The sequence below is a fragment of the Lissotriton helveticus genome, chromosome 4_1, assembly GCF_964261635.1.
Source record: "Lissotriton helveticus chromosome 4_1, aLisHel1.1, whole genome shotgun sequence".
NCBI lineage: Eukaryota > Metazoa > Chordata > Amphibia > Caudata > Salamandridae > Lissotriton > Lissotriton helveticus.
In genome coordinates, this window is record NC_136063.1 from 1,092,101,649 (window position 1) to 1,092,128,993 (window position 27,345).

General features: G+C 46.0%; 1 protein-coding gene across 3 annotated transcripts in view; it reads left to right on the top strand.

The window, feature by feature from the left end:
• ELP2 (elongator acetyltransferase complex subunit 2) overlaps positions 1-27,345 on the top strand; it is a 964,760-nt gene that overhangs the window by 197,927 nt on the left and 739,488 nt on the right. For all 3 annotated transcript variants that reach the window (XM_078687686.1, XM_078687687.1, XM_078687688.1), the window contains one exon: positions 24,642-24,708. In XM_078687686.1, coding sequence (XP_078543812.1) covers positions 24,642-24,708 — 67 coding nt within the window. The remainder of the gene's footprint in view (positions 1-24,641; positions 24,709-27,345) is intronic.

Below are 27,345 nucleotides of genomic sequence, written 5' to 3' on the forward strand. Positions count from 1 at the left end.
TTCTCTGCGGATGTGCAGTCTACGTTGCTGGACTTACCTTTTGAAGGGACTGGCCTTTTTGGTAAAAAGGCGGATGTAGCCTTGGAAAGGTTTAAAGATAGCCGTGCCACTGCAAGGTCTTTGGGTCTCCAGATGAGAGGGTCGACAACTAGAAAGTTTAGAGGATTTGGTAGATCCTCTTTTCGTCCCTTCAGGCAAGGCCAACAACAACAGCAGCAACAGCAGAACCCTCTATATAAGTCCTATGGAGGTAGACAGAATGGTCGTGGACGTGGACGTCAAGTCTCCTCTTCCTCCACTTCCTCCAATAATGCCCAACCCCCACCCGCATCAGCAAAGCAGCCCTAGATCCACCATTCTGGATCATGTGGGGCCAGTAGGGGGTCGGCTTACTTATTTTATACGAGATTGAGAATCGGTTACATCAGATCTTTGGGTTCTCAATCTCGTAGAGAATGGGTATGCACTTCCTTTTCAGGAGTTCCCTCCCAATTACCCTCCTTGCCAAGGTTATTGTTCAGAGGATCACCTGCTTCTCCTGCAGGAAGAAGTCCTGGCTCTGTTCCGAAAGGGTGCAATAGAGGTGGTTCCAGAGCAGGAGAGGGGTCAAGGGTGCTACTCCCGGTATTTCTTGATTCCCAAGAAGGATGGCAGGCTTCGGCCAATCCTGGATCTCAGGATTTTGAACCTCTATCTCAAACAGGAGAAGTTCAAAATGCTCACCCTTGCTCAGGTTCTTCTGGCGCTGATGGAAGAAGACTGGATGGTGTCGATCGACTTGCAGGATGCGTATTTTCACATCCCCATTCTGAAGTCGCACAGAAAGTATCTCCGTTTTACGGTGGGATCGCAGCACTACCAGTTTGCGGTCCTTCCGTTTGGACTTACTACTGCGCCTCGAGTTTTCACCAAGGTGATGGCAGTGGTGGCTGCGCATCTCAGAAGATCGGGGATACCTGTGTTCCCCTATCTGGACGACTGGCTGATCAAAGCGGAGTCGCCGGAGAAGGTGCTCCATCATCTGCAGGAGACAACTCAGTTGTTGCACAGGTTGGGTTTTTCGATCAATGTACCCAAGTCTCACCTGGTGCCCTCCCAGCGCAACCTGTTCATAGGTGCGGTACTGGACACTACTGTATGTCGTGCATTCCCTCCACCTCAAAGGATTCACGACATACAGGAGATGATTCCTTTATTCTACAATGGAGCGGTTGTTCCAGTCCTGAAGGTCCTTCGTCTGCTCTTTCTGATGGCTTCTTGCATTCTGTTGGTCAGTCATGCACGCTGGCACATGAGGGCACTCCAGTGGTGCCTCCGCAGGCAGTGGTATCAGCACAACGGAGATCTCAGGGAGTCAGTGAGGATCTCCAGAGAAGCTGCAGCGGATCTGTCTTGGTGGGGCGTGGAAGGCAATCTGTCTCAAGGAAAGCCTTTTCATCTGCCTCCATCAGTGGCCACAGTGATAACGGATGCATCCACTCTCGGGTGGGGTGCTCATCTGGGGGACCTGGAGGTCAAGGGCCTTTGGTCTCCAGAAGAAAGGTTGCTTCACATCAACCTTCTGGAATTGCAGGCGATACGTTTGGCGCTCAAGGCCTTCCTCCCTTCCCTTCGCGGTCGGTCGGTTCAAGTCCTGACGGACAACACGACCGCGATGTGGTACATCAACAAGCAGGGAGGAGTGGGGTCACAGTGTCTCTGCAGAGAGGCTCTGCGTCTCTGGTCCTGGGTTCAGGATCATCAGATTTGTCTGATGGCAAATCATCTGGCCGGGGTTCTGAACGTTCGTGCGGACAGTCTCAGTCGGCAGTTCTCTGCCGACCACGAGTGGAGGCTTCACCCGGAGGTGGTTCACGACATCTTTCAGATGTGGGGTGCTCCTCGGGTGGACCTGTTTGCCACTTGCGAGAATGCTCACTGCCCGTCATTCTGCAGTCTCCAGTATCCATTGCAAGGAGCTTTGGGGGACGCGTTTCAGTTGAGTTGGGGAAATCAACTCCTTTACGCGTTTCCTCCCATACCCTTGATTCCTCGGGTTCTGAGGAAGATTCGCCAAGACCGGGCCCAAGTCATATTGATCGCCCCGGATTGGCCGAGAAGAGTGTGGTACACAGACCTACTCCACCTCTCCTCTCACCCGCCGCTCCGTCTCCCTCACAGGGCAGACCTCCTCTCTCAGATGGAGGGGCAGGTTCTACACCCCCACCTCCAGACATTACACCTTCATGCCTGGAGATTGAACGGGGCAACTTGAGTTCTTTTTCTCTCCCTCACGATGTGGTGGATGTCATTCTTTCTGCCAGGCGCGACTCCACTAAGTCGATTTATTCCTATAGGTGGTCTAAATTTGTTTCTTGGTGCAGGGAGAGGGATGTTGACCATTTGAAGGCTCATTTATCTGATATTTTACAATTTGCTCTTTCTCTGGCGCAGCAAGGTTTGGCTGTGTCCACGGTCAAGGGGTATCTTTCGGCCTTATCGGCGTTTCTCTGTTTGCCGGATCAGCCCTCTCTCTTTAAATCTCCGGTGGTTTTAAGATTCTTGAGGGGTCTCATAAATATGTTCCCTCCTACTCCTTTTGTTGTTCCTCATTGGGATTTGAATCTTGTGCTGACCTTCTTAATGGGTTCTCCCTTCGAACCCTTGCACAAGTGTCCATTGAGGCTTCTCTCTTTTAAAACGATCTTCCTCGTTGCAATCACTTCGGCAAGGAGGGTAAGTGAGCTTCAAGCTCTAAGTTCCAAACCCCCATTCCTGACCATTCATGCTGAAAGGATGGTTCTCAGGACCAGGGCTGCTTTTCTGCCTAAGGTGGTGACTCCTTTCCATCTTGGGCAGTCCATTACCCTTCCTACCTTCTATCCTCCCCCTCACCCGTCTAAGGAGGAAGAGAGACTGCATCGCCTGGACCCTAAGAGGGCGGTGTCTTTCTATCTGGACAGGACTAAAGACTTCCGGATGGACGACCAGCTGTTTGTTGGTTTTGCTGGCTGCAAGAAGGGCAGAGCGGTGCACAAGCGCACACTTTCCAGGTGGATAATCCTGTGCATCAAGATATGCTACTCCCTTGCGGGTAAGGACCCTCCTGAGGGTATTAGAGCACATTCAACTAGAGCAAAGTCTGCAACATCTGCTTTGTCTAGAGGTGTACCTGTTGAGGATATTTGCAGAGCCGCGACTTGGGCCTCCCTCCACACTTTCGCGAAGCACTACTGCTTGGATACCGAGGTGAGGAGGGACGGCCACTTCGCGCGGTCTGTTCTCCAAGATTTCCTGGTATAGCAGAGTGGTCACCCTCCTCCGGGAGTGGGGACTGCTGTGGGACTCTATTCACAAGGTGAGGAATCCACACGGCAGATGTATCTATCAGAAGAACAAGTTACTTACCTTCGGTAACGCTTTTTCTGGTAGATACTATATCTGCCTGTGGATTCCTCACATGCCCACCCGCCTCCCCGTTGTCCACTCTGCTATACCTGGTTTTATTGTTTGTATATATTTTGGGTTTTGATACCTTTGCTATGCACTGTGTGCTATGATGGTTTGTATGTACTGTGTACATTGTATATATGCATATTTGCTGTCGTTGGTCCGTCCGTGTGCCTCGAAGGCATGGAAAAAAGGGCGGAACTGACGTCATCACGCCGGCGTGGGCCTGATATGGGGTCGGTGACGTCAGACAGAGTCGCGCGCGATGCCGTGCTCCTGTGACGTCGTCCACGTCGGCGTGCTACGAAGAAAATTTCCGAACGTTGCTGACGCAAGGGGGATATTCACAAGGTGAGGAATCCACAGGCAGATATAGTATCTACCAGAAAAAGCGTTACCGAAGGTAAGTAACTTGTTCTTTTGTACCATTCAAACTCATTACGACCTTCTCTGTACACTACAGATCCCACCAACATGTCAATTAAAGTATAAGGGCTATTTTTATACTGGATAAAGCTCTATTATTTACACTCAGCACCACCTAAGTATCATTCAGCATCACCTGAACCTCACCTCCATAACCAGCACACCACCACCTCAGCATCACCTCAAGCTGTCCTCTGAATTTGGCACCTGTTGATTCTCCCCTAGTATCCTTCCGCAGCTCATGTTGTATTTCAGGAACTATTTTCCAACCTCCCGCCCTCCCGTTGTTTATATCCCCCTCCCCATAAAAAATATATATAACAAACATTAGAACAGGCCGGAAGAAGTTGCCAGCATTGCAAGGACAGACAAACTAGAGCACATGTTATATGTTAATTATTTTTTTAATAGGGTCATGCAGTTGTACATAATGTCTACTTAGTTATATATACAGTAACAAAAATGTTTATAACACTTTATTATAACTTTTCAATTTGCTGCACAGTAGCTACACTGCTCTACAACATAGATTAAAGACATTGGCAAAGCCGATAGCTCTGGCTAAACACTTATAAGGTCCCAAAGGCGATACCTGTTGACTTTGTCAGTGCTTGTTTTAGTGAGAGACCTCCTGTACCTAGCTTAGAAAGATCTTGCTTGCTCGATTGAATTACTCAATTCACTAACTAGGTGCAAATTTAGCCAAAGATTTACACCTTACCACTTTAAAAGTTAAAGAGCAGCCACTATACTTGGATCGTTTTCTAGATGCTAGACATTGTTCTCTTTGTAAACATGATAACTGCAGGTGGAGTGAATATTGGATCCTTCGGAGTGAGTCTTGGTATAACCACAATAACTTGTCGGCTCCAAAGAGTATGAATGTTTTTGTAATGCAAAAGCGCAATATATTGATAGAGCGATATTGCACTGAAACAGGAATGATCGTATGAACAGTGATACAGTACAAACGCATTGTATGTGTATGTAAACTCACAGATAGAACTATAAGACACTTGCAGAGGTATTATAGATGGGTTGAATAATTAAACACTAACATTATGTGCAAGTTATTGCGATACATGTTTCATGCTGCCTGTATGTATGGTATTATGGAGAACTATAAGAAAACTGCTAATAAAGACATATCTAAAACAAGCATTGGCATAGCCAATAGGTCTCGCTTTTGAGACCTTATAAGTGTTTAACCATGCAACTGTAGATGTTGTTCACCAAGGATATTGTGCTGCATAACAATACTTATAAGGTCCCAAAAGCAAGACCTATTGGCTATGCCAATGCTTGTTTAAGCTGCCTCAGCCTTATAAATCTGGGGCAGCCAAAAAAAGTAATGGGTGTCGGTGGTACGCCCACAGCAAAGCACAATGCACGCCCCTTAGGACTGAAGTCCGGCCACACGGTGACCCACCAGGCCCTACGCAGTAGGCGGCAGAAAACATGCAACGCTTTCTCGGCAACCTGGGCAATCAAGTGTGTGTGTGGGGGAAGGGAGATCACGGTGGCCTGAAGCTGAGCAGTTCATCAGAACTCCCCGCAAAGGTGACTCACGGGCCGCTGCAAGGGAAAGGGTGAATGCAGGAACACATAAAGCATGAACATTTACTGCAAGTAGAAATTCAACAGCCCCAAACTTCACTTCTGTTGAATAAAAGACTTGCATTGGGCAAGCTAAAGAAGTGTTTATTTTAAGAAGGTTGGTTGTTGCATGTGTTAGTACTCAAATTAACACAATTCTTTACTGCTGCCCATTAGTTTCATTCAACAGGGTACCTCGTTTCTGTAAGGATATCGCCTATTTATACGATTACTAATACTACTTATTTGCGTCACATGCTCCACATGACAGCTTCAAAGCGCTCTGATAAAGCCCAAAAATCGGCATACTGGCAGAGTCGCTTCATTAGACAGTGCACAGCCGAAACCCCATAATGCCAGACTAACGCATAGTTGTTTGGGACACAGCAAGACCTTTACGTTTTTATCCTGGGTTTGTGCTTACTCGGACGCTTTGTAATTGCTATTGGTCACGTGATTTCACGTGAACTCGAAGAAAACCGCACCGAAAAAGCCATAGTTTGACGAGTATTTTGACCACTAGAATTCTCTCCATTTTCCATTCCTGCGGAATGTAAAAGGCGAGACCTAAAAAGGGCATATATTGATTAAGACGAAGCTCTAGAGTTTTCTCCTGTATTAGACTGCTGATTATTGTTAATGCTGGTTCAGACTTTGGCCTCATTCTTAAAATGTATATGGGATAGATTCTTGAGATGGTGCTAATGTGCCTGCTTGGCCTTCACTGTATGCAAGCGTTTGACCTCCCAGGAGTGTTTGAGTATGTCATTCGGACAGGGATATGGGACAACTATGCCTATGTTGTTACAAAAAACTCCACCCTTTTATTGATTAGCTGCTGTACAGCAGCTCAGCGTTGTATTGGTCTTTAGTAGCGTAACTTGGCACTTAGTGAAAAGGAAATTATTTTGTTAACCTCTGTCTAGGGGATTTTTGGGCCAGCCATTGCTTCGTTGGATTGTCATTTGCAATTTGTTTCTATAGAAGAGTGATTGTACGAAAGAAACAAAGCTAAACAGAGCGACTTGAAATAGTCACCATATCGCGATTAAGCTTGAGCATACATCTTGGCTACTATTAATGGTGATTTGCCCTCACTCTCTCTAACCCTTCTTTAGTGTACACACATCTTTCGGGCTCTAACTTAGTTAGCACAACTGTATCACAGGTTCATAAAGATTTCTTAGTCTCTGGGCTTAGACTGCATACTATTCCTAAGGGAACGCATACACCTTTCCGAGTTTTGCTTGGGTTCCAGAGCTATGCTTCAGATTACAAATGTTTCCAGATTTTGGCAATATACTTATCCCCCTACAATGCACTTTTAGATTTATATTTAAGTAGCGGACCTGTGCTACCTGTGCCACTAATCTCACATGCACACTGCTTGCTTGAGCTGTTTCAAAGTCACATAACAGTTATACGCTTTGTGTCTTGGTTGGTAGTTGGTATTCTTTCCACTGCCTGGCATGCTGACTCTTAGGGGCAGATGTATCAACCATTTTCCAGTTAGAAAACGGGCCGATTCGCATGAATTGGCCTGTTTGCGAACGGGGAAAAAGCCTTTTGGGATGTATCATCCCAAAAGGCAATCGCAATGTTTGCAATGACCTATTTTGCGAATGCATTTAAGGAATCACAATTTGCAATTCCTTTAATGCAATGCAGGAAGCAAAAATACATCGTGACCTGGCTGTAAGGAATCACAAAGTACCACCAACTTCTTGTTGGTGGTAATTTGCGAATTCCAAGAAAAATGCCCTTTTTTGCATTTTTCTAGGTGCCATGTGGCGTACCTACATGCCCTTAGGGCATGTATGTGCACCACATGTGTACACATGCATATTTCAGGGGTGCAACAGGGTGTCCATTTGGCACCCTTGCACACTTGAAATTGCATGCGCAGTTTGTGAGTACATATTGGGTACTCGCAAATTGCACATGTAATTCCCTTTCATTCCTATCGGCCTCTAGGCCTATATGAATGAACGGGAAGCCATTCCTTATTTGCGACTCACAATTTGCGACTCGCAAATAAGGAATGCGTAGGAATCACACTTTTATTTGCGAAACCTAAATACATTGCATTTTGCGAATCCATAATAGCGAATCGGTAAAATGCGCTATTATGGAATCGCAAAAGGCAACGTTGCTACATAAGCTTCCACCAGTAGGATCCAGTAGTGCTACTCATTACAGCAGAAGAAATTCCAGTGCCAAACTTGATTTTTTTGATTTGAAAGCTTTATTCGATTATTCAGTAAACAATCATAAAAGCGCACAATACAGTACATACAGATCCATTAAAATTTGTAAAAACAGATATAAAAAATACAGGATTCAATACAATACAGAAGGGGGGATATAATTGGCATAGCAACAGTTGATACAGGAAAGGGCAAAGTTAGAATTCCAAGCTTTTTCTGTTGGACACTAATTTTAAGATATATGTCGCAGTGAAAAAACAGACATCCGGGACATCGAGTGCAAATAAGAGTCTGGCCAAAAAATAAGTAATTGCAGCAGGGGCTCCCATTTCAAGCAATGTAGACCATAGTAAAGCGTGGTCTACCAGGTCAAAGGCGCTGGTAAGATCTGCGAAGCAGAGAAATAAAGAACCCTGCTTGGCTTTCGTATATTTGCCTATGATTAAGTCTAGATTAATGCACTGCTCGATAGTGCCAAGGCCCTTGCGGAATCCAAATTGTGAATCCGCAAGGATACCATTGGCTTCAGCCCACTCCTCCAGACGTAATAACAAGACCCTGCTCATTATCTTTAGCGAAGAATCAAGAAGGGAGATAGGACGGTAGTTCTTAGCCTCTCCTCTATCTCCCTTCTTGAAAATCGGCAAAATAATGGATTCACCCCATGTAGATAGGGTGCTTCCTTTGACAGATGCATTAAAAACCTGGGTCAGCAGGGGGCTCCATAGCAATAGATCCGTCTTGTACAGGTCAACCGGGACACCGTCCGGACCAGGAGCCTTCCCTCCCTTGCTATTACGAATGGCATTATCGACCTCTAACAATGTAATCTCCAGGGGCAGCTTAGACCCAATAATGTCTACATAGGGACTTGTATGAACCTCCCCGGCCGGATCAAAGATTCCCGTAAAATATTGGACCCAGCTATCCTCGCTAACATGAGCCGTTAAAACAGGGAATTCCTCTTTTTGGAGGGAAAGGGCTGTTAACGGTGTTCCAGAATAGCTTACTGTCTCGCAGCTCTGCTGCTTTAGTCAGGTTGTCCCACGCTTGTTCCCTTAGCTCCTGTTTTCTATGATTCAAATGGAGTTTATAAGTTGCCCTAAGGAGTTTTACAGCTTCCTTGTCCCTGGGATGGTTTGAGAGTGCCTTCTTCAGTTCTTGAAGAGATTTCGTGCAGGCTCTGTCAAACCATCCTAAAGTAGCCCTCTGAGTGTTAACATTGGACTTGGTGAGGGTCCTTTTAATAATACCGTTAAGTTCTTCAAATACGGCAATTGTACACGATGGGGCTGGATCGTCATCTAAACAACGAAGCAGCACTTCAGAGCTAGCTACCAATATTTTTCGCAACAACTTATCAGAGTTATCCCCACACCATTTGATCCTAATACCATTCTGCCTACAAGGCATTATTCCATCAACAATCTCACGCTTGGCTGTAGACTTAGGCCCCCAAATAGATGTCGAAAAAATAATGGCATTATGGTCACTGAGGCCTAAATCAACAATTTCTGGCATGGCACAGTGCGGGGTAATATTAACTGAAACCAACAAATAATCTATTACAGAGGCTGAGTTCCTCCCTACAAAAGATGGTACAGTATTACCATCAGTATCGTCAGCAGGCTGAAAAATTAACAAGTCAAAATTGAGCATGAGGGTATTCAGAGAATCACCATAAGGTGTGTGGACAAAATGGGCCCGAACCTCCCCATTTGCCCCATCAAAACCACATACTTTTGTAAAAGAACGAGGGCATGTGCGAATATTAAAATCCCCTCCCCATATAATATCATAAGGGTTATGGATAGCCCTACCAATTTTCATAACTGCAGTTTCAAGATCATTAACAACACAGGTACTCGTGGGATCAAACATATTGTTATAGTGATTAATTAGCAGAGTATCTCGGCCCCCACTTTGCTCCAGCCAAAGAACTTGCGAATGGAATCCAATGGTGGAATGAGACTTCACTCGTATTGGGAAATTGACAGACAGTAGAATCACCAGCCCGCCTTTTGCCCTGCCCATAGTGGATTCTTGCGCTAGACAGTTAAAGGACACAAAACCATCAAAATGGATCTCTGTCATAGACCAAGTCTCTTGTAAGCAGAGGATGTCATAATTTGAAATAGTCTCCCTCCATCCAGGGGACAACTCCTTCTGGCGCCAGCCGGCGATATTCCAGCTTACTATTTTATAGCCAAGATCACAAGGGGCAGCATCTGGAATCACAAAATCCCCTGAGGGTACTGGGTTTAGTAGTGACTCCTCATAATTGGGGGTGGGAACCAATGGGGGGACTATATCCGATGGAGCTGCATCCTGTGAATGGTCTAAGGGATAAGTGGCAGTAGTCGACAATAGATGATGTATCACTGATGGGTCTACAACCGCTGGCATGCACTCCACGGGGGTATTTCCGTGGGGCTCAACAACTCCATCCGTTAATACATTACTCAAGACAGGAGCAAAAGATCTTATCAGTATTAATGGCTGGACGGCTGGGGGTAGTCAGTCGACCGCATCCAGGCAACTGAACCTGTTATAATCACAAAAGTGAACGCTCGGGGGCATGTGGGCCATTCTTTCTTCATATCTTCTAGTTCTACCTCTCCGTTCAACCCTGATCCAGTCATCCCTTCCTGTTCCATGGGGCATACAATTGGGTGGAAAGAAAAAGGACAGGGGAAGGGTCTGGATAGTGGAATCAAATGATCTAATAAAACCAGCACAAATATGGGAAACAGTTCTGGGGTCTCTAAAATTAACAAATATACAGTCCCCGTTTATGGTCTTAACTGTTTTGCCCAACCAAGGCACCCTTCTAACCATAATAATTTCATTATGAAGGTGGGCCGGCAGAGGTCTGTTCCAGTTGAGCCACCTAACTACCTTACTTTTTAGGGAGCTAAAGGTTTCTTCTTCCCCTTCTTCCAATGTGGGTGCTCCCGCCAGGACTACCATGAAGCGATTTGCCTCGGGTGGTAGGTCTGGTAGGCACCCAAACTTTCAATTGATAGATCTTTGCTACTCAGATTAAGTCCAGGTGATTGAATTGGAATAACTGATCCTTTTGTGGGAACTATTTGCCCCTCAGTCGAAATTGAGGGGAGGTTAGTATCATGTTGTAACTTGGCTGATTTTGCATTTCTTCCATCTTTCTTATTATAGGCCCTCTTTCTTTTAGGGATAGCTCCTTCTTTAACCCCCTGTGACAGTGTATTATTTACAGTAACATTAGGAACAGGCGAATCAGATACTTGATTATCAAGAATGAGATTAATTGCCAAACTTTCCCAGACGCATATTGTGGCTCCTTGTAGCTCTTAAACACTGAGTTGGTGGATACACTTCTTACGTCTCAATCTAAAACACATAAATGCTTTACACATGAATAATCTTCATGCCAAAGTACCATGGTCAGTGAATAGCCTACATTTCATACTGCACAAGTTGAATTGCTACACTCTTCATGGAACGCTCCTTCTAGTTTTACAAACATGCCTCAAGGTTCTGCTATTAGCCATCGGACCTTGAGTGACATCAGACATTTTTTTCTGTTAAAACAGGCTGTGGAGGATGTTCAATCTTATAGAGTAATTCTAGAAATGATGCACAAGTAGTAAGTGTATCGACACTGACCGAATGCTTTCCTCTCCCAACTTGTCTACTTGAGTTCCCCTCTTAATCCCTTGCACTTAATTTTGATTGTTGACCAGAAATTTCCATCTGCCATCCTAATTCATGCTGTTAGTTTGCTGGCGCTTCCTCCACTGCATTAGTGTGATGAAGAGCCTGCAAGTTCTGTCCAGACAAGGGGCGCTACTCAGTTCTTAATTTGTACAAGAAGGAGGGTCAGTGGCCAAACCTCTGCTCAGAAGCCTCAGGTCAGTGCCATTAAAGGTTTCCATTGCCGAATACCAAGACTGCGGAGACTTGAATCCTGCTCATGCCTTTTAATTCTCTGCCAGGCACTTCCAGCTCCTTTTATTCACTCTTGTAGATTCTTGCTTTCTCCCATTGTCACAGGTTTTTCGTCGTTCTCTTCCTTCGCCTCTGCTTTGTGTGCTTTTCCCTCTCTTAAAAGTTTAATGCAGAAAAAAAGTGTTGGTCCCCAAAAATGAGTGCATGTGGCTTCCACAGGCAACCACCGGCTCAAATTAAGCACTGAAGCTTCTCTAGTGATGTCACAATCTCAAGTGAGCAAAGGTGTTTCTCCAAATGCTGCTGTTCCTTGATGTTGTTTTGTTTCTCTTGGATCTTAATCTGATCCCAAGTAAAACTCTGACGATAAAAGTCTTGTGATTTGAGGGAACTGTCCTTGTTATTGTTTACTTAAGTCTTTTCTGAGTAATTACCTACAACGTTAAATCATTCCATTACTTCGCAGTTGTTGCATGTAACTCCTCTAGTTAGGTTGATCATCTCATGAGAAGTCTCATCTCTGCTTTTTAGGTCGTGCCTAGCGGCAGCGAGCATGCACTACTCGCTCTACGAGACTGCTGTAGTAGAGTATTGTAGAGAAGCCGCACCCACTCTCCTCCCATATTTTTCATTGGCTTGTGCCATTGTCTTTCAGAAATGCTGCCTTCAGATTCGTTAATAGGCTTGTGTTAGATTTGGGGGTCTCTAGTTGGCACAGGTAGGTACTTGTGACAAATAGGGACCCTCTCCTCTAGTCAGGGAAAGGGGATTACACACCTAAAATAACCCCTGCTCACCCTCTTGGTTGCGTGGCCCGAGCAGTCAAGGCTTATTTCAGAGGCGTTGTAAGTTAAGCAGTTGTGACCACATGCAGTAACCCAGTGACTACACTACAAATGGACACCACACAGGTTTTATATAAAAAATAAGTAGACTTTATATAGAGTTACCACAAGACCATAAATGACAAAAATACACACTATGATTACTTTAAGATGGTAGAATTAAGCTTAGTTCAGTTCAGTTCTTAGATTTGACACTCTGCGTCAATGTACCTTAAGTTGCGTTGCGCTTCCACAACAAGCAATGTCGCAGCGATGGGAAATGTGGCAAAGTCAGGTGCAAAGAAATAAAGACGTGAAGATCTTCCAGATGCGGCACGCTTCTCGGGGATGCGAGAAGTTCTCGGTTCGATGTGTGGACCGCAGTGGCGACACCCTTAAGATGCGACGTCAACAGCTCCAGCTGCGACGCTCTTCCCCACGATGCGTGAAGCTTCCGCTCGATGCGACAACTACAGCGGCGACATCCAAGATGTGACGGCAGCAGCTCCGACGGCGGCACGCTTCTCGGGGATGCGAGGTGTTCTTGGTCGATGCGGTGCAATGCAACAGTTCCAGAGGCGACACCCTCCTTTGGAGTTGCGACGGCAGGCACAGCGACGGCCTCGTTGCGAGATTCTTCTCCTGATGCGGTGCAGTGCGACAGCTCTAGCCGGGACACCCTCCTTCTTTGGAGTTGCGACGGCAGCAGCAGCGACGGCGACACGCTTACTCTACGTTGCGGCACGCTTCTCTCCGATGCGGTGCAGTGCGACAGTTCCAGCGCCGTCACCCTCCTTCGGAGTTGCGATGGCAGGCAGAGCGACGGTGACATGCTTCTTCTCCTTGAGTCGCGCTTCCAGCTCCTTGCGACACGCAATTCCTCAGAAGGCCCAAAACAGCAGCAGGCACTTCCAAAAGAACTCTGGGGAGCTGGGGTGTGAAGTCTGTTGTCCCTGAGACTTCAGCAGGAGGCAAGCTCTTTTGCAAGCCCTTGGAGATCCTTCACAAGTTGAAAGCAAAGTACACAAAGTTCCTTTCTCCTACCTTTGGCAGTAAGGCAACCACTGCAGGCCAATCCTCCAAGCAGCACTTCAGCTTGGGAATAGTCTCCCTCAATTTCTTCAGGTTCCTCTCCTCAGTAAATGTTTCTTCTTGTAGTCCAAAGTGATCTAATTCCATGGGATCAGGGTCCCAATATTTATACCCCAAAATCCTTTCTTCTCTGAGGGGAGAGGGGCCTTTGCCCAGTCCAAACCAGTTCTGAAGCACTCTGTTTACCAGACTTCTCCTTTCCTTTCACAGTGCAGGGCTTAGTTCAGTTCAATTCTTAGATGCGACACTCTGCGTCATTGTACCTTAAGTTGCGTTGCACTTCCACGATAAGCAATGTCGCAGCGATGGGAAATGCGGCAAAAGTCAGGTGCAAAGAAATAAAGACGTGAAGATCTTCCAGATGCGGCACGCATCTCGGGGATGCGAGAAACTCTCAGTTCGATACGTGGACTGCAGCAGCGACACCCTTACGATGCGACGGCAACAGCTCCAGCAGCGACACTCTTCTCCACGATGCGTGAAGCTTCCGCTCGATGCGACAACTACAGCGGCGACATCCAAGATGCGACGGCAGCAGCTCCGACGGCGGAGCGCTTCTCGGGGATGTGAGGTGCTCTTGATCGATGCGGTGCAGTGCGACAGTTCCAGCGGCGACACCCTCCTTCTCCGGAGTTGCGACGGCAGGCACAGCGACGGCGACACGCTCCGAACTCGTTGCGAGATTCTTCTCCTGATGCGGTGCAGTGCGACAGCTCCAGCGGCGACACCCTCCTCCTTCTAAATTGCGACGGCAAAAGCAGCGACGGCGACACGCTTCCTCTTCGTTGCGGCATGCTTCTCTCCGATGCGGTGCAGTGCGACAGTTCCAGCGGCAACACCCTCCTTTCTCCGGAGTTGCGACGACATGCACAGCGACGGCGACACGCTTCTTCTCGTTGAGTCACGCTTCCAGCTCCTTGCGACACGCCGTTCCTCAGAAGGCCCAAAACAGCAGCAGGCACTTCCACAAGAATTCTGGGGAGCTGGGGGGTGAAGTCTGTTGTCCCTGAGACTTCAGCAGGAGGCAAGCTCTTTTCCAAGCACTTGGAGATCCTTCACAAGTTGAAAGCAAAGTACACAAAGTTCCTTTCTCCTTCCTTTGGCGGTAAGGCAACCACTGCAGGCCAATCCCGCAAGCAGCACTTCAGCTTGGGAATAGTCTCTTCTCAGTTTCTTCAGGTTCCTCTCCTCAGTAAAGGTTTCTTCTTGTAGTCCAAAAGTGATCTAATTTCATGGGATCAGGGTCCCAATACTTATACCCAGAAATCCTTTGTTCTCTGAGGGGAGAGGGGCCTTTGCTCAGTCCAAACCAGTGCTGAAGCATCCTGTTTACCAGACTTCTCCTTTCCTTTCACAGTGTAGGGCATGCACATCAGACGCCCCACAGGAGGTGGAGCCAGCATTGTGGAAGGCAAATACAGTCCTGGAGCACTTTGTTGACAGGACTCCTTCTTCTTTCAGTGTGTATGGCAGAGACATCAGCCGCTCCCCAGGGGGGGAGACAGCATTGTGGAAGGCAGGCACAGCCCTATTCAGAGTTCAGGTGCACTCCTCCCTCCCATCAAGATGCAGATCTCTATATTCACCACTGGGTGACTCAGCCTGTCTCCTGGAATTCCCCGGCCATGTCACTCACAGAAACCAGACATAGGAATACACATCCTAGCAGAGGCAGGTTTGAATAGTTAGACAAGCAAATACCTACTTTCTAAAAGTGGTATTTGCAAACACAGAATATTAAAATAAACTTTACTAAAAGATGTATTTTATTATTCTGAGTTTAGGCATACTAAACTCTAATTTCTACCATGTTCTCTGAGTATGTTAGGATTAAAAACTGTAACAATTCCGTCAGCCCATGCTGGCCTATGGAGAACAGGTAGCCTTGCAATAGTGAAAAACGTAAATGGCTGTAATTCACTATTAGGACATGCGACACACATCAGGGCTTACTTACTTACAATGCACCCTGCCCTTGGGCCTACCATAGGGGTGACTGATATGACAAAAAGGGAAGGTATAGGGACTGGGAAGTGGGTGCACTTGCCCAGTCAGCATGACAGTATCACACTGCACGCAGGCTCTGCGATGGCAGACCTTAGACAAATTTTACAAGGCTGCTTTTGTGGGTGGCACAACCAGTACTGCAGGCCCACCAGCAGCATTTGGATTACACGCCCTGGCACACTCAGTGCACTAGACTAAGGTCTGACAAGTAAACCAAATAGCAAAACATCGAACCACTAATTAGTACATCAATTTACAGTAGGGAGCACTTTCACTGTGGCACTGGATAGCAGTGGCACAGTGCCCAAAGCATCTAACACCAGCAAAAATACATGAGGCAACAGCAAAAATGGAAGGGAGACCCACGCCAATGGTGCCAGGTCTAACAGCCTGTTATTCCCTCCTTAGTACGGCCTTGTCTTCATTTGTACTTTCCGATGGCGACTGGCCTTTTTACTTCAGTTGTTACACAGGACCTATTATTTAGTCTGTAAGCACTATTTACTTTATTGAGTTTCTCTTACTGCAGGCCGGACATGCACTGCTTCAGCTGAAAACACTTGTGTTTTTTTAAGCTGCACTGCCGCCCTCGTAACATGGGCACCCGCTTTCAAATACCTTTAGCCCGGCATTATCTCGTGTCTGTTTCAACCCACAAGTAAAATGGATTTAGAAATGATTAGTGAATTATGCAAAGTGAATTCCAGCAAGCACATAATCCTGTGCTAATGGGCTGAAGCTGACGACAGCACATCTGTGTTACATGTCATCTGTAATAAAGCCACCTGGCGGGTTGTTTTCAAAAGCCTGTTTTATTAACAACAACACCACCACCACCAATACCAGCACCCCCACCAATACCACCACCATCAATACCACCACCTCCACCATCAATACCACCACCTCCACCGCCAATACCACCACCACCTCCAATACCACCACCACCGCCATTACCACCACCACCACCAATGCCACTACCACCAGTACCACCCCCACCAACACAACCACCACCAATACCACCATCAACAACACAACCACCAATACCAATACCAGCAACACCTCTACCGGTACCACCGCCAATACCAATACCACCACCAATACTACCACCACCACCAATCCCCCCTCCAGAACCACCACCACCAAATCAGTGTGAGAAAGTGGCCCTGTATATACTGTTCCCAGATAGGTACAGTGTGCTCAGAGTCCACAGATCCCAGAGGTTTGGCTGAGGCTAAAGTTAGATATAACCTTACTCTCTAAAGTGGTAGCTTGGTCAAGCAGTAAGGCAGTATCAGAGGACAGTGTAAAGCATCTGTTGTACACACTCAGTCAGCAAATGGTGTCACATACTCAAGAACTGAACTCTAGGCCAATGGTTTGTATAAAAATATATACTTGTTTTATTTTAGAACCAACAATAGGTATCAAAATATACTTTCTCAGATTGAGTGACTTTTAGATACATTCTTTCAATAGACAATAGACTTTGGAATGGGATAGTTACAAATGTTGCCCTAGGCAACACAATTTCAAACACAGTAACACATTGAGTTCAATGGGAATTTCTAAAAGAAGGCAATAGATTACTTCTAGGATTACTTTTCTAACTGCAGGACTGGATCCTAGATTCAGTCCTGGGACATGTACTGTAAACAGTTGAGCAAAATCGATTAAGTCACAGTAGTGATTTTTTAGCAATATTTTGATAACTTAAAAATTGACACTTAGAAGAAATTTCACAGAAAAACAGTCAATGATTTCCTACGGGGGAAATTCACTTAGCAGGTAAGTGGGGTTATGGTTACTCTTTCTAACTCAGGGATGTATCTTAGATCCAGCACAGGTGCACTACCTGTAAACAGTTGAAAGATTGTATTTTTGTTATACAGGCGATTTTTAACGAATATTTGTAAGTTTGCAAAATCGACACTTAGAAACTTTTTCAACAAATACCAGGCAATGTTATCCTATGGAAGGAAATTCAAATTGCAGGTAAAGTATGTTCTTGTTACTTTTGTAATCCAGTGCTGGGCTCCCAGGTTCAGCACTGGGACATCTATCTAAAACAGGTAAGTAATTACGGTTTTATAGTTGGTACGATTTCTAAAGAATATTTGTAGTTTGCAAAAATCGACACTTAAAAGAAATTTCACAGAAAACGAGTCATTGGTTTCCTATGGGAGTAAATTGAGTTAGCGGTAAGTACGGTTGTAATTACTTTTCAGGGTCAGTGCTGGGCACCAAGATCCAGCACTGGGATCTCTCCTGATAACAGGTGAGTATTTCGTTTTCGTGTTTCGGCTGATTTTAAACGAATATTTAAAAGTTTCAAAACTTCACACTTAAAAGAAACCAAAGTGAAACCAGTCAATGTTACACTATGGAAGAAAAGTGAGTTATCGGCTTTTAGGTAAGTACTCCACTGGCAGAGTTAAGGTTCTGGGCATAGACTCAGGGGTCTCCCAGAGTCAGGTAAGTACAGTTGTTACACCCTCAGCGGCACAGGGGCAGCCGGGTGCAGAGTGAGTTAGGCCCAATGTGATCCTATAGAAGGCAGGGGGCCCTTGGTTCGTGGCTGCAGGCTAGCAGGCCACGCGGCTGTGGGAGCTGGGCTCCTGGTCACTTACTCAGGGCAAGTGGGGAAGTAAGATAGGATAGAAGTTGCACTCCCAGGGGCACTCGGGCGGCTGGGTGCAGGGTGCTTTTGAGCCGTCGGACGCTCAATGTTATTCAATGGGAAAGCTGGAAATATAACAAAGACTGCAGGCTCGGGGACGAACATTCTTCAGGTGCGACCACCACTTCGAGAGGTAAGTTGGGAAGCTGGAGGAGGGGTGGACAGTCAGGAGTTGGGCACAGGAGGTCGTGGGACACCGGGTGCAGGGGTGTCTTTTGGCATCGGGAAATCCTACCCTCAGCTGGTCGCAGATGGGGGGGTTCCTGGTTCTGAGGCTGCAGGCATCGTCAGGGTCATCAAGGAGGGTCCTTGGGCACTGGACTTTGGGTCACAATCGCCGGGGGACGTCCTTGTGGTGTTGGTTCACTCCAGCACAGGCCAGGCTTGGCGGGTGCTGAGTGTGCAGGGTTCGCGGTTCCGGGCTGGTGCCAGGGCTTGTTACTTGCTTTGAGCAGTACCACTGCTCGTGGGAGACCCACGCAGTCAGAGTCACAAGGCATTCAGGTCCTCCAGGGTTTTTGAGGTTGCTGACCACTGGAGACGCCGGGGCTAAGCAGGAGCAGGTTCAAGGGTCGACAGGCCTGTAGGGCTGGGGCCAAATCAGTTGGTGTCTTCCTCTTTTTAGCAGCTGCACGGCAGGTCTTCTTGTTTCTTGTTCTTCTTTCTTGTTTCGGAATCTGGATCTCCTGAAGGAAGGTTCAGGGAGCCCCTAAATACGGAATTTAGGGACTTTATAGGTAGGGTAAGGGCAGGGACCAATGGGTCCCTGTCCTGGGGTGAGTACACTCCCTATCCTGCTCCTCTCCTGTGGGAGGGGGGCAGGGGCCTATCTCTGATTGGGCAGGGCTCTCCATCCTCAAGATGGTGGGAGCCCGGAGTTGTGCTTCTCCTCGCCTCCCCTACCTCAGGGGTGGGGTTGGCAGAGGCTGGCACACCCCCTTCCCTTCCTTTGTTTTTCCCGCCTGTCTTCCCGCCAGAGTGGGGGTGAGAACCTGTGGGGGCCAGTTGCTGGGTACAGCAAGAGGCTTGGAGAAACTCACAAAGGCGGCATGCCTTTGAAGCTTCCCCTGCCCACCCTGGGGAGGAGACCTAGCACCTTGTCCCAGGATGTGCATTGTTGCAGGCCCAGGAGAGCGGATGGCTCTCTACCCAGGGGTCCAGCAACATGTCTCCTGTGTGGCATCCTAGGCAGCCTCTCAGTCAGGACAGTGGTAGTTGGTTATGTTTCAGGGGGCATCTCTAAGATGCCCTCTGTTGTGCTTTTTACATTAAATCCCACACTGGCATCAGTGTGGGTTTAATGTGCTGAGAAGTTTGATACCAAACTTCTCAGTCTTCAGTGTAGCCATTATGGTGCTGTGGAGTTCGTAATGACAAACTCCCAGCACCATATACTCTTAATGGCATCACTGCACTTACAGTGCCCAGGAATGGCCCTGGGTACTGTAGGGGCACAGGGCTCATGCACCTGTGCCCACACCATTGGCATAGGGCACCCAGCTAGAGGGGTGACTGATGTATGTCAGGGCAGTGTGTTTGCGGGCATGGCACACAGGGATGTGGGCCATGTCGACTCTCTGTTTACTTTCGTGCCAAGACACTCACCTGCCAAGGCAGTGTATGGATGTCTGGGTACAGGGCCCCTAAGGGTGGCACAGTAAGTGCTGCAGGCCTTAGGGGTCGTCTCTGGTCGCAGTGCCCTGGGTACCTACAGGACCATTAACCAAGGGCTGACCGGTGGCCAGAGATGCCAATTGGGTTTAGGCTTTAGTGTAGTTTTTAGGAAAGGAACACAGGCCCTGGGTACCTGATTGGCAGGGACCCTGGGCACACCAAGGAAAAGTTTGTCAGGTATCAGGCAAAAAGTGGGGGGGGTTACTGCTACAGAAACCCACTTCCCTACAGTCAACACCACCAATACCACCACCTCCAATACTACCACCACCACTAATACCACCACCACCAATACACCACCACCAATACCACCACAACCAAAATACCAACAACACCACCACCAATACCAACAACACCACCACCAATACCAATTCCACCACATCAATACCACCACTAAAACCAATACCACCACTAATACCAATACCAACACCACCACCATCACTAATACCAACACCACCACCATACCGCCACCACTCAATACCACTAACACCATCACTAATACCACCACAGTACCACCACTACCAATACCACCACCAATAACACCACCAATACTGCCATCCCCACCAATAACACCACCAACACCACCACTAATACCACCACCACTAATACCAACACCACCAATACCACCACCTGCAATACCACCACCACCACTAATACCACCGCCACTCAATACCACTACCATCACCACTAATACCACTACCATCACCACTAATACCACCACCAATACTGCCATCACCACCAATACCACCACCACCAATACCACCACCACCACCACTACCAATATCACAACCACCAATACCGTCACCATCACTAATACCACCAATACCACCACCACCAATACCAACACCACCAATACCACCACAAACAATACCACCATCAAAACCACCACCTCCATTAATACCACCAATACCACCACCACCACCAATACCAACACCATCACCAAAATCAACACCACCAATACCACCATCACTCAATACCACTACCGCCACCACTTATACCACCACAATACCACCATCACCGCCAATATCACCACCACCAACACCACCAATGCCACTACCAATACCACCACCATCACCAATATATCACCACCATCAATACCACCACCAATATATCACCACCACCAATACCACCACCAACCCCTCCACCACCACTAATACCACCACCACCACCACTAATACCACCACCACCACCAATATAACCACCACACCAATACTACCACCACCAATACCACCACCACTAATACCATCAATACCACTACCAATACCACCACCACCAAATACCACCACCGATACCACCACCACTAATACCACTAACACCAACACCACCATCAATTCCACCACCAATACCACCACCATCACTAATACCACCACCAACACCACCACCATATCGCCACCACTCAAAACCACTACCACCACTAACACCACTACAGTACCACCACTGCCATCAATACCACCACCAATAACACTACCAATACCACCACCAATACCACTACCACCACTAATACCACCACTAATACTACCACCAATACCACCAACCCCACCAATACTACCACCAATACCACCCCCAATGCCACCATCAATTCCACCACCACCAATATCACCACTAATACCAATACTACCACCACCAATTCCAATACTACCACCACCAGTACCACAACCAATAACACCACCAATACCACCACTACTAATACCACCACCACCAATATCACCACCAATACCGCCACCAATACCAACACGACCACCAATACCACCAACACCACCAATAACACCACGACCACCAATACCACCACCGCCAATACCACAACCAATACCTCACACACCAGTACCAATACCACCAATTCCACCACCTCAACGCCTCTCGCTCACTAGTAATAGCAAGGGCACTGTACGAGGCCGGACCTGCAGCCGAGACCGTCCCTCCCTCCCTCCCTCCATGCCTGCCATAAAGCACAGCCCACCCTGCACCAAGAGGTGAAGCCAGGGCCCTACTATAGCTGGAGTGTTTTTTATTAGGCCAAAGATAACCATGACATTATGCATTGCCACACTGCTCACTCAAATCACGGAGAGGGCAAGAAATATCCCCCCTCCCCCCCCCGTTTTTCCTCCTGAGCCGCAACAGTGTAATCAGAGAGCGTAAGGTGTTGGAGGGATTTGTTAGTGTTTATAGGTCGGATCATATGTAAAATGTAAATGTAAATCCAGTATTTGTAAAGCGCACAGCTACGCATTGGCCTCCCGGCGCAGAGGGCCATCGGGAAGATTAAGCGAGCTATTGCCCAGAGTCGCATGATGCTGGGCAGACCCCTGCTGCCGGAGCCGGGGATCGAACCGTGATCCCCAGCGTCGGCGTCAGTCGCCATGGCCGCTGCGCCACACCTCTTCCCTATGGAAGTCTCACTTCACACTTTGTGTCTGTGTAATTTACAACACTTACATATCTTCTTCACTACACTATTTAGCACTACTTTGAAGACGTCACAGGCCGGTCTCTTCCTCTGAAATTTAAAATCTAACAAGCGGTTGAGAAGGCCCTTTATTGCAATGCAATAGGTCTCACATTTGTGAGAGTTTAAGCTATTAGTATTGTAAATAACAATGACTTGTATTTATGTTTTAAAACTCAAAACATAAATAAAAGGCATTGTCATTTACAATGCCAATAGCTCAAACTCGTGTGAATGCGAGACGTATTGCATTGCAAATGCTTGTTTTTAATAATGTGAGGATATACTGAGTTAATTGATATCAAATTTGCTGTTAGCACTGTTTATGATATTCTGTTATTTGAGGATGTATTTTGAACTCTGTTGCTGGGTGACTCAAGCAGCCTCTCTGGAATCGTGTCCCATTTGGACGTTCTAAATTGGTTATCATCCTACTTGGTGAGGTAAAATATGTGCCCTGCTTGCCCACCTCTTTCTCCTAAAATACAGTTTCAGAGTAATGGTAGAAATCTGGCCATGTTCAGATTTCTGAGCATACACCGATTACATTGAGTGATGGCGCACATCTGAACAACAAGGACTCATGAGTGGTGAGGGATAACTTCACAGCTGAAAATGCACTAGGGTTATTAAGTGATGGTACACATTGTCGAGTAGTTCCTATAAAAACGTATACAAGATCTGCAGGTTAGGACAACATATACTGTAGGACTGGTGTCAGACTGATTCCAATCACCCCCACAGAGTATGTTGGAATTCTGTATCAGCTAGCTCACAGTGCCACTAGAATCTCCTCTTATCAAGGAAAGAATAGTTCTTGGCAACCTTCGAATATGAAAACCCTGATCCCATAGGACTGTTGAAACAGTGTACTACTTCACGCTCAGTCACTCATGCTCACTTAGTCTCAGAGAGATACACAGAATAAACGGTCTGGACGTTTTTCAATAAGCATTTATTGAACAGTCGTTATTCTAGTGTAAAGTAGATGAGCTGCAAGAACCCCTAGACAGTAACTGATATAAATGATCAGAAGCACTATGAAAGTAAAAGGATGATAGAGTTCTACCATCTTGCAATAATCATGAATACATACGGGTATAGAACATTCATGATAATAAAAGTGCGTACTCCTATAATGCCTTCCTGTCTAGATGTACCTAAGTGTATCTAGCATGTGTGTAGGTGTTGAGCCAAGAATCCCTCTAGGATAAAGTCAACCCCATTACCTGGATTGAGAGACTGGGACTCCGTCTTGATCTCGGGTTGGACACCCCGCAATTGATGTTTAGTCGAATGCGAGCTGGAGTATCTGCATGCAGGAACCTCAACGTCTCTGGTCCGTGTGTCGGCCGGGAATTCCTGGTCTGCCTATCTTAGCAAGATGTGATGTATATATACACACCTAAAGGTCTCCCCGGGGATTCTACCTCGCTGTATTACTTTGTCGGACTTAGGATGACATCGGGAATGAACTTTGTACATAGATATTATACAGGAGATGTTAGCCCTGCTGTACTTCCAAGAATCCTCATGCATAATGTATGAGGTTTTTATCAGGGAAAATCCCTCGATCTGAATACAGTGTTGTATCTAGGTAAAAGGTCATTCCTTAAGAACGGTTATGTATGTAATGTACAGAAGAATATAGGTAAAGGGTTAGTGTTACCTGAGCCTATATTAGGGTACCTATATAGAATATAACAAAATCAGAAGGTGCACTAAAGGTTACTGAAAGATAAGTTAAATATGAACACACACTGGGATTACTGAATGATAGTGAATATCTGAAAATGAGCTAACTATTAATGCACGATGGTACAATTGTAGCCATGCAGTCAAGACATTTAAGTGATTGTGAAAATGTAAACCGTAAGAAGCATTTTAACTTCTAAAATAGCCAGGCCTGTTAACTTTGCAAATATTTGTTTTCAGTGTTGTCCTTTTAACACAAATTCCCTCTTTATACATGTTGTGTTATTTCTCCTGCACTGCTTTTGTCTTTTTTCTTGCTTGTACTTTACTTTGTTCTTTTGAATATTAAACTGAACATTTTATTGTCCATATGATTGTGGACAATTAGTTCTTGAGCTTTTGTCTTTAAAAAAAAGAGGAACATGATTTCCATGTACTTTGATTATATTTAAAATGAGATTTGTGAATTATGGAAACCCTCTTCTTAGCAGTGCAGGTCTATTAATTAACAATGTTTATAAACTAGTGTGGATAATTACAACTTCAGTGTAACTACATTAACCTGTTATGCAAATGAAATGGTTGCTGAAAAAAAGAGTTATTAAATTCGTTGATTATAATAGTCGTTTTCTTTGTAGTTTCAGAAAGTACAAGTACTCCAGGGTCATGAGGATTGGATAAGAGGCGTTGAGTGGGCAATTTGTGGTGAGTAAGAGACATAAGCAGTTACATACATTAATCCAGCTTTCTAGGTTTAGATTACTCTGTACCCCATAATATCTGCATATTACCCCGTAATGGATGCTAATATTGTATCAACGTCTGAAAATGTGTTAGCATATCGTTTAATATAGATGTATTTGTAATGTGATGATGGAGTGTCTTTATAGGATGATGTAAAATGTGCAGTTGTACAGTGGCTTCATTAGTCCATATAATAAGATTAGACCTGCATTGTAGTATCCTCACTTATGGTCATAAATCTAGAATATTTCCACCGGCATATGGGCAACGTAGAAGACTTGTTCTTTTTTCAACCAGTTATCATATCATCCTTAAATTGGAGGTAGACACAGCAACATTCCAGGGGTAGGTGTCAAATAGTATGTTTGGATCAGCGTTTCATATTTTTCTGGGAATTCCCAGTCTTATGAAGTACAAAGACAGCATTACCGCATCTGGCTGAAAAATGTGCCACAGCACTAGGATCATTGTCTAAACCCATATATATGCCTCTGTAGCAGAGAGAAAATTAAGGGAAATAAACCAGTCAGGACAAACGTGCACCAGCTTGAAAAATATGCATTGCTCTTTAAGGAAGCAGCATCTTCCATCTCTCAGAATGCATTGCACAAACAGTTTGACTTATAGCCAGTTATTTGTTGTTTTCGGCTGTGGCAGCGTGCAGTGCTGTCGCTTGTAACGATCTATTATCTGTCCCCAAAAAAAACTCTATAGGGGGTTTTAGTTCAACTGTTAGCTTCATTGTCCTTCTTATGTTCTTTCTTTTCACCAGTGAGCTCCTATCAGCTCATGTCTGCTTCACTCCCTCTACGTGTGTTTTTCTGCCATGGAGCATGGACCACGTTCATGTAGATTTCTTGATTAGTATTGTTCCGTGCTGCTTGTACTTTGATTATGGTACCATTTTTTTTGTTGCTTTTGCTTACAAAACAACTTAAAACCATAATATTTGAAACTCCACCTTCCTGGTATTTTCAAGAGCTGAACGCAAGCAACTAGCAAAACTTTGTGGCTCGTGACAGACTTTCGAAACATTTATTTCGGCCACCTGTCACTTCAATCGATGATGAAGCTGAAAAAATATTTCCTTCTGAATTAACGTTTTCCACTGTATTCCTTCTTAATTCATGTTTTCCACAGTTTCACATTTACTTATTTGTTGGTTACCTCTTTTACAAGTTAGACCATATTGTATTCATCCTTGATCATGTGTTGATTACTAAAGGTTTATTTTTCACCTTTACCTCTACTCAACCCTAACCTCTAAAATAACCCTTACCTCCCTTTACCTCTATCCACTCACGAACAATAAATTCACTGTAACTTACCTAAACTTCTACCCACCCGAGCCCTCAAGTCACCTTTCCCTCTACCCACTCTGAACCTTCAAGTCACCCGTACCTCCCTTTACCCACCCCATGCCCTTTAGTCACCTTCACCTCCCTTATCCTGAACTCACCCCTGAACCCTCAAGTCCCTCTCGCCTCCTTTTACCGCTGCTCACCCCTCGACCCTCAAGTCAACATCATCCTCACCTCCCTCTACCTCTGCCCGCCCAAACCCTCAAGTCTCTCTCAAAACCCTTTACCTCTGCAAACCCCGAAACCCCCAAGTCACCCTTACCTCCCTTTACCTCTACCCTTCCTATAAACCTCAAGTCACCTTCAGCTCCTTCTACCTCTACCCACCCCTGAAACCTAAAGTCACCCTTATCTCCCTTTACCACAACTCTCCTCATAACCCTCAAGTCACCCCAATGTCCCTTTACCTCTACCCTCCCCTGTGTCATCAAGCCACCCTTGCCTTCCTTTACCTCTAGCCACCCCTAATCCCTTAAATCACCCTTATCTCCCTTTACCTCTACCCTCCCGTGTCCTCAAGCCACCCTCGTCTTCCTATACCTCTACCCACCCCTAAGCCCTCAAGTCACCCTCACCTCTCTTAACCTCTGCCCTCCCCGCGCCCTCAGGCCACCCTCATCTCCCTTTACCTCTACCACCCACAAACCTTCACATCTGTCTCACCTCCCTTTAGCTCTACCTACTCCTGAGTCCTCAAGTCATCCTCACCTCCCTTTTACATCTGTCCACCCCTGGGCCCTCAAATCACCTACGCCTCCCCAGTCCTCGAGAAATGTACTCGTTCACTCGCTATGGAAAGTGAGATGTTATCAGGGCAAGCTATTTTTAAGGACTAGCGGAGCTGTCTGGCCTGAGACTCCAGGTGACAAAGAACAGGTGTTTTTTCATATAGAAAGTTAGAAGGCCTATCGATGGCTTTAAATCTTGTTCCATTTGCTGTGCGTTCTTCTTACAAATTGTTCCTTATTTTATCCCGGAGACTGTGTTTACAAAATCCTGTAACTAAGAAAAGCAAAGTGAACTGTCTGACAATCTTACAGAGTAAAGTTATGGGAACTCCGCAAACTGAACGAAGAAAAACAGTGGGTAGAACTTTATTAGGCTTTGATACTAGGAAATTCCCCTAAATTCTGGAGCTTGGTGCAGAAGGGATCAAAAGGGAACGTTTTGAGAGTACAGCCTTCCTTACCAGCAGCAAACTGGGTTAAATTAAATACATTACAAGCTATATGTTACA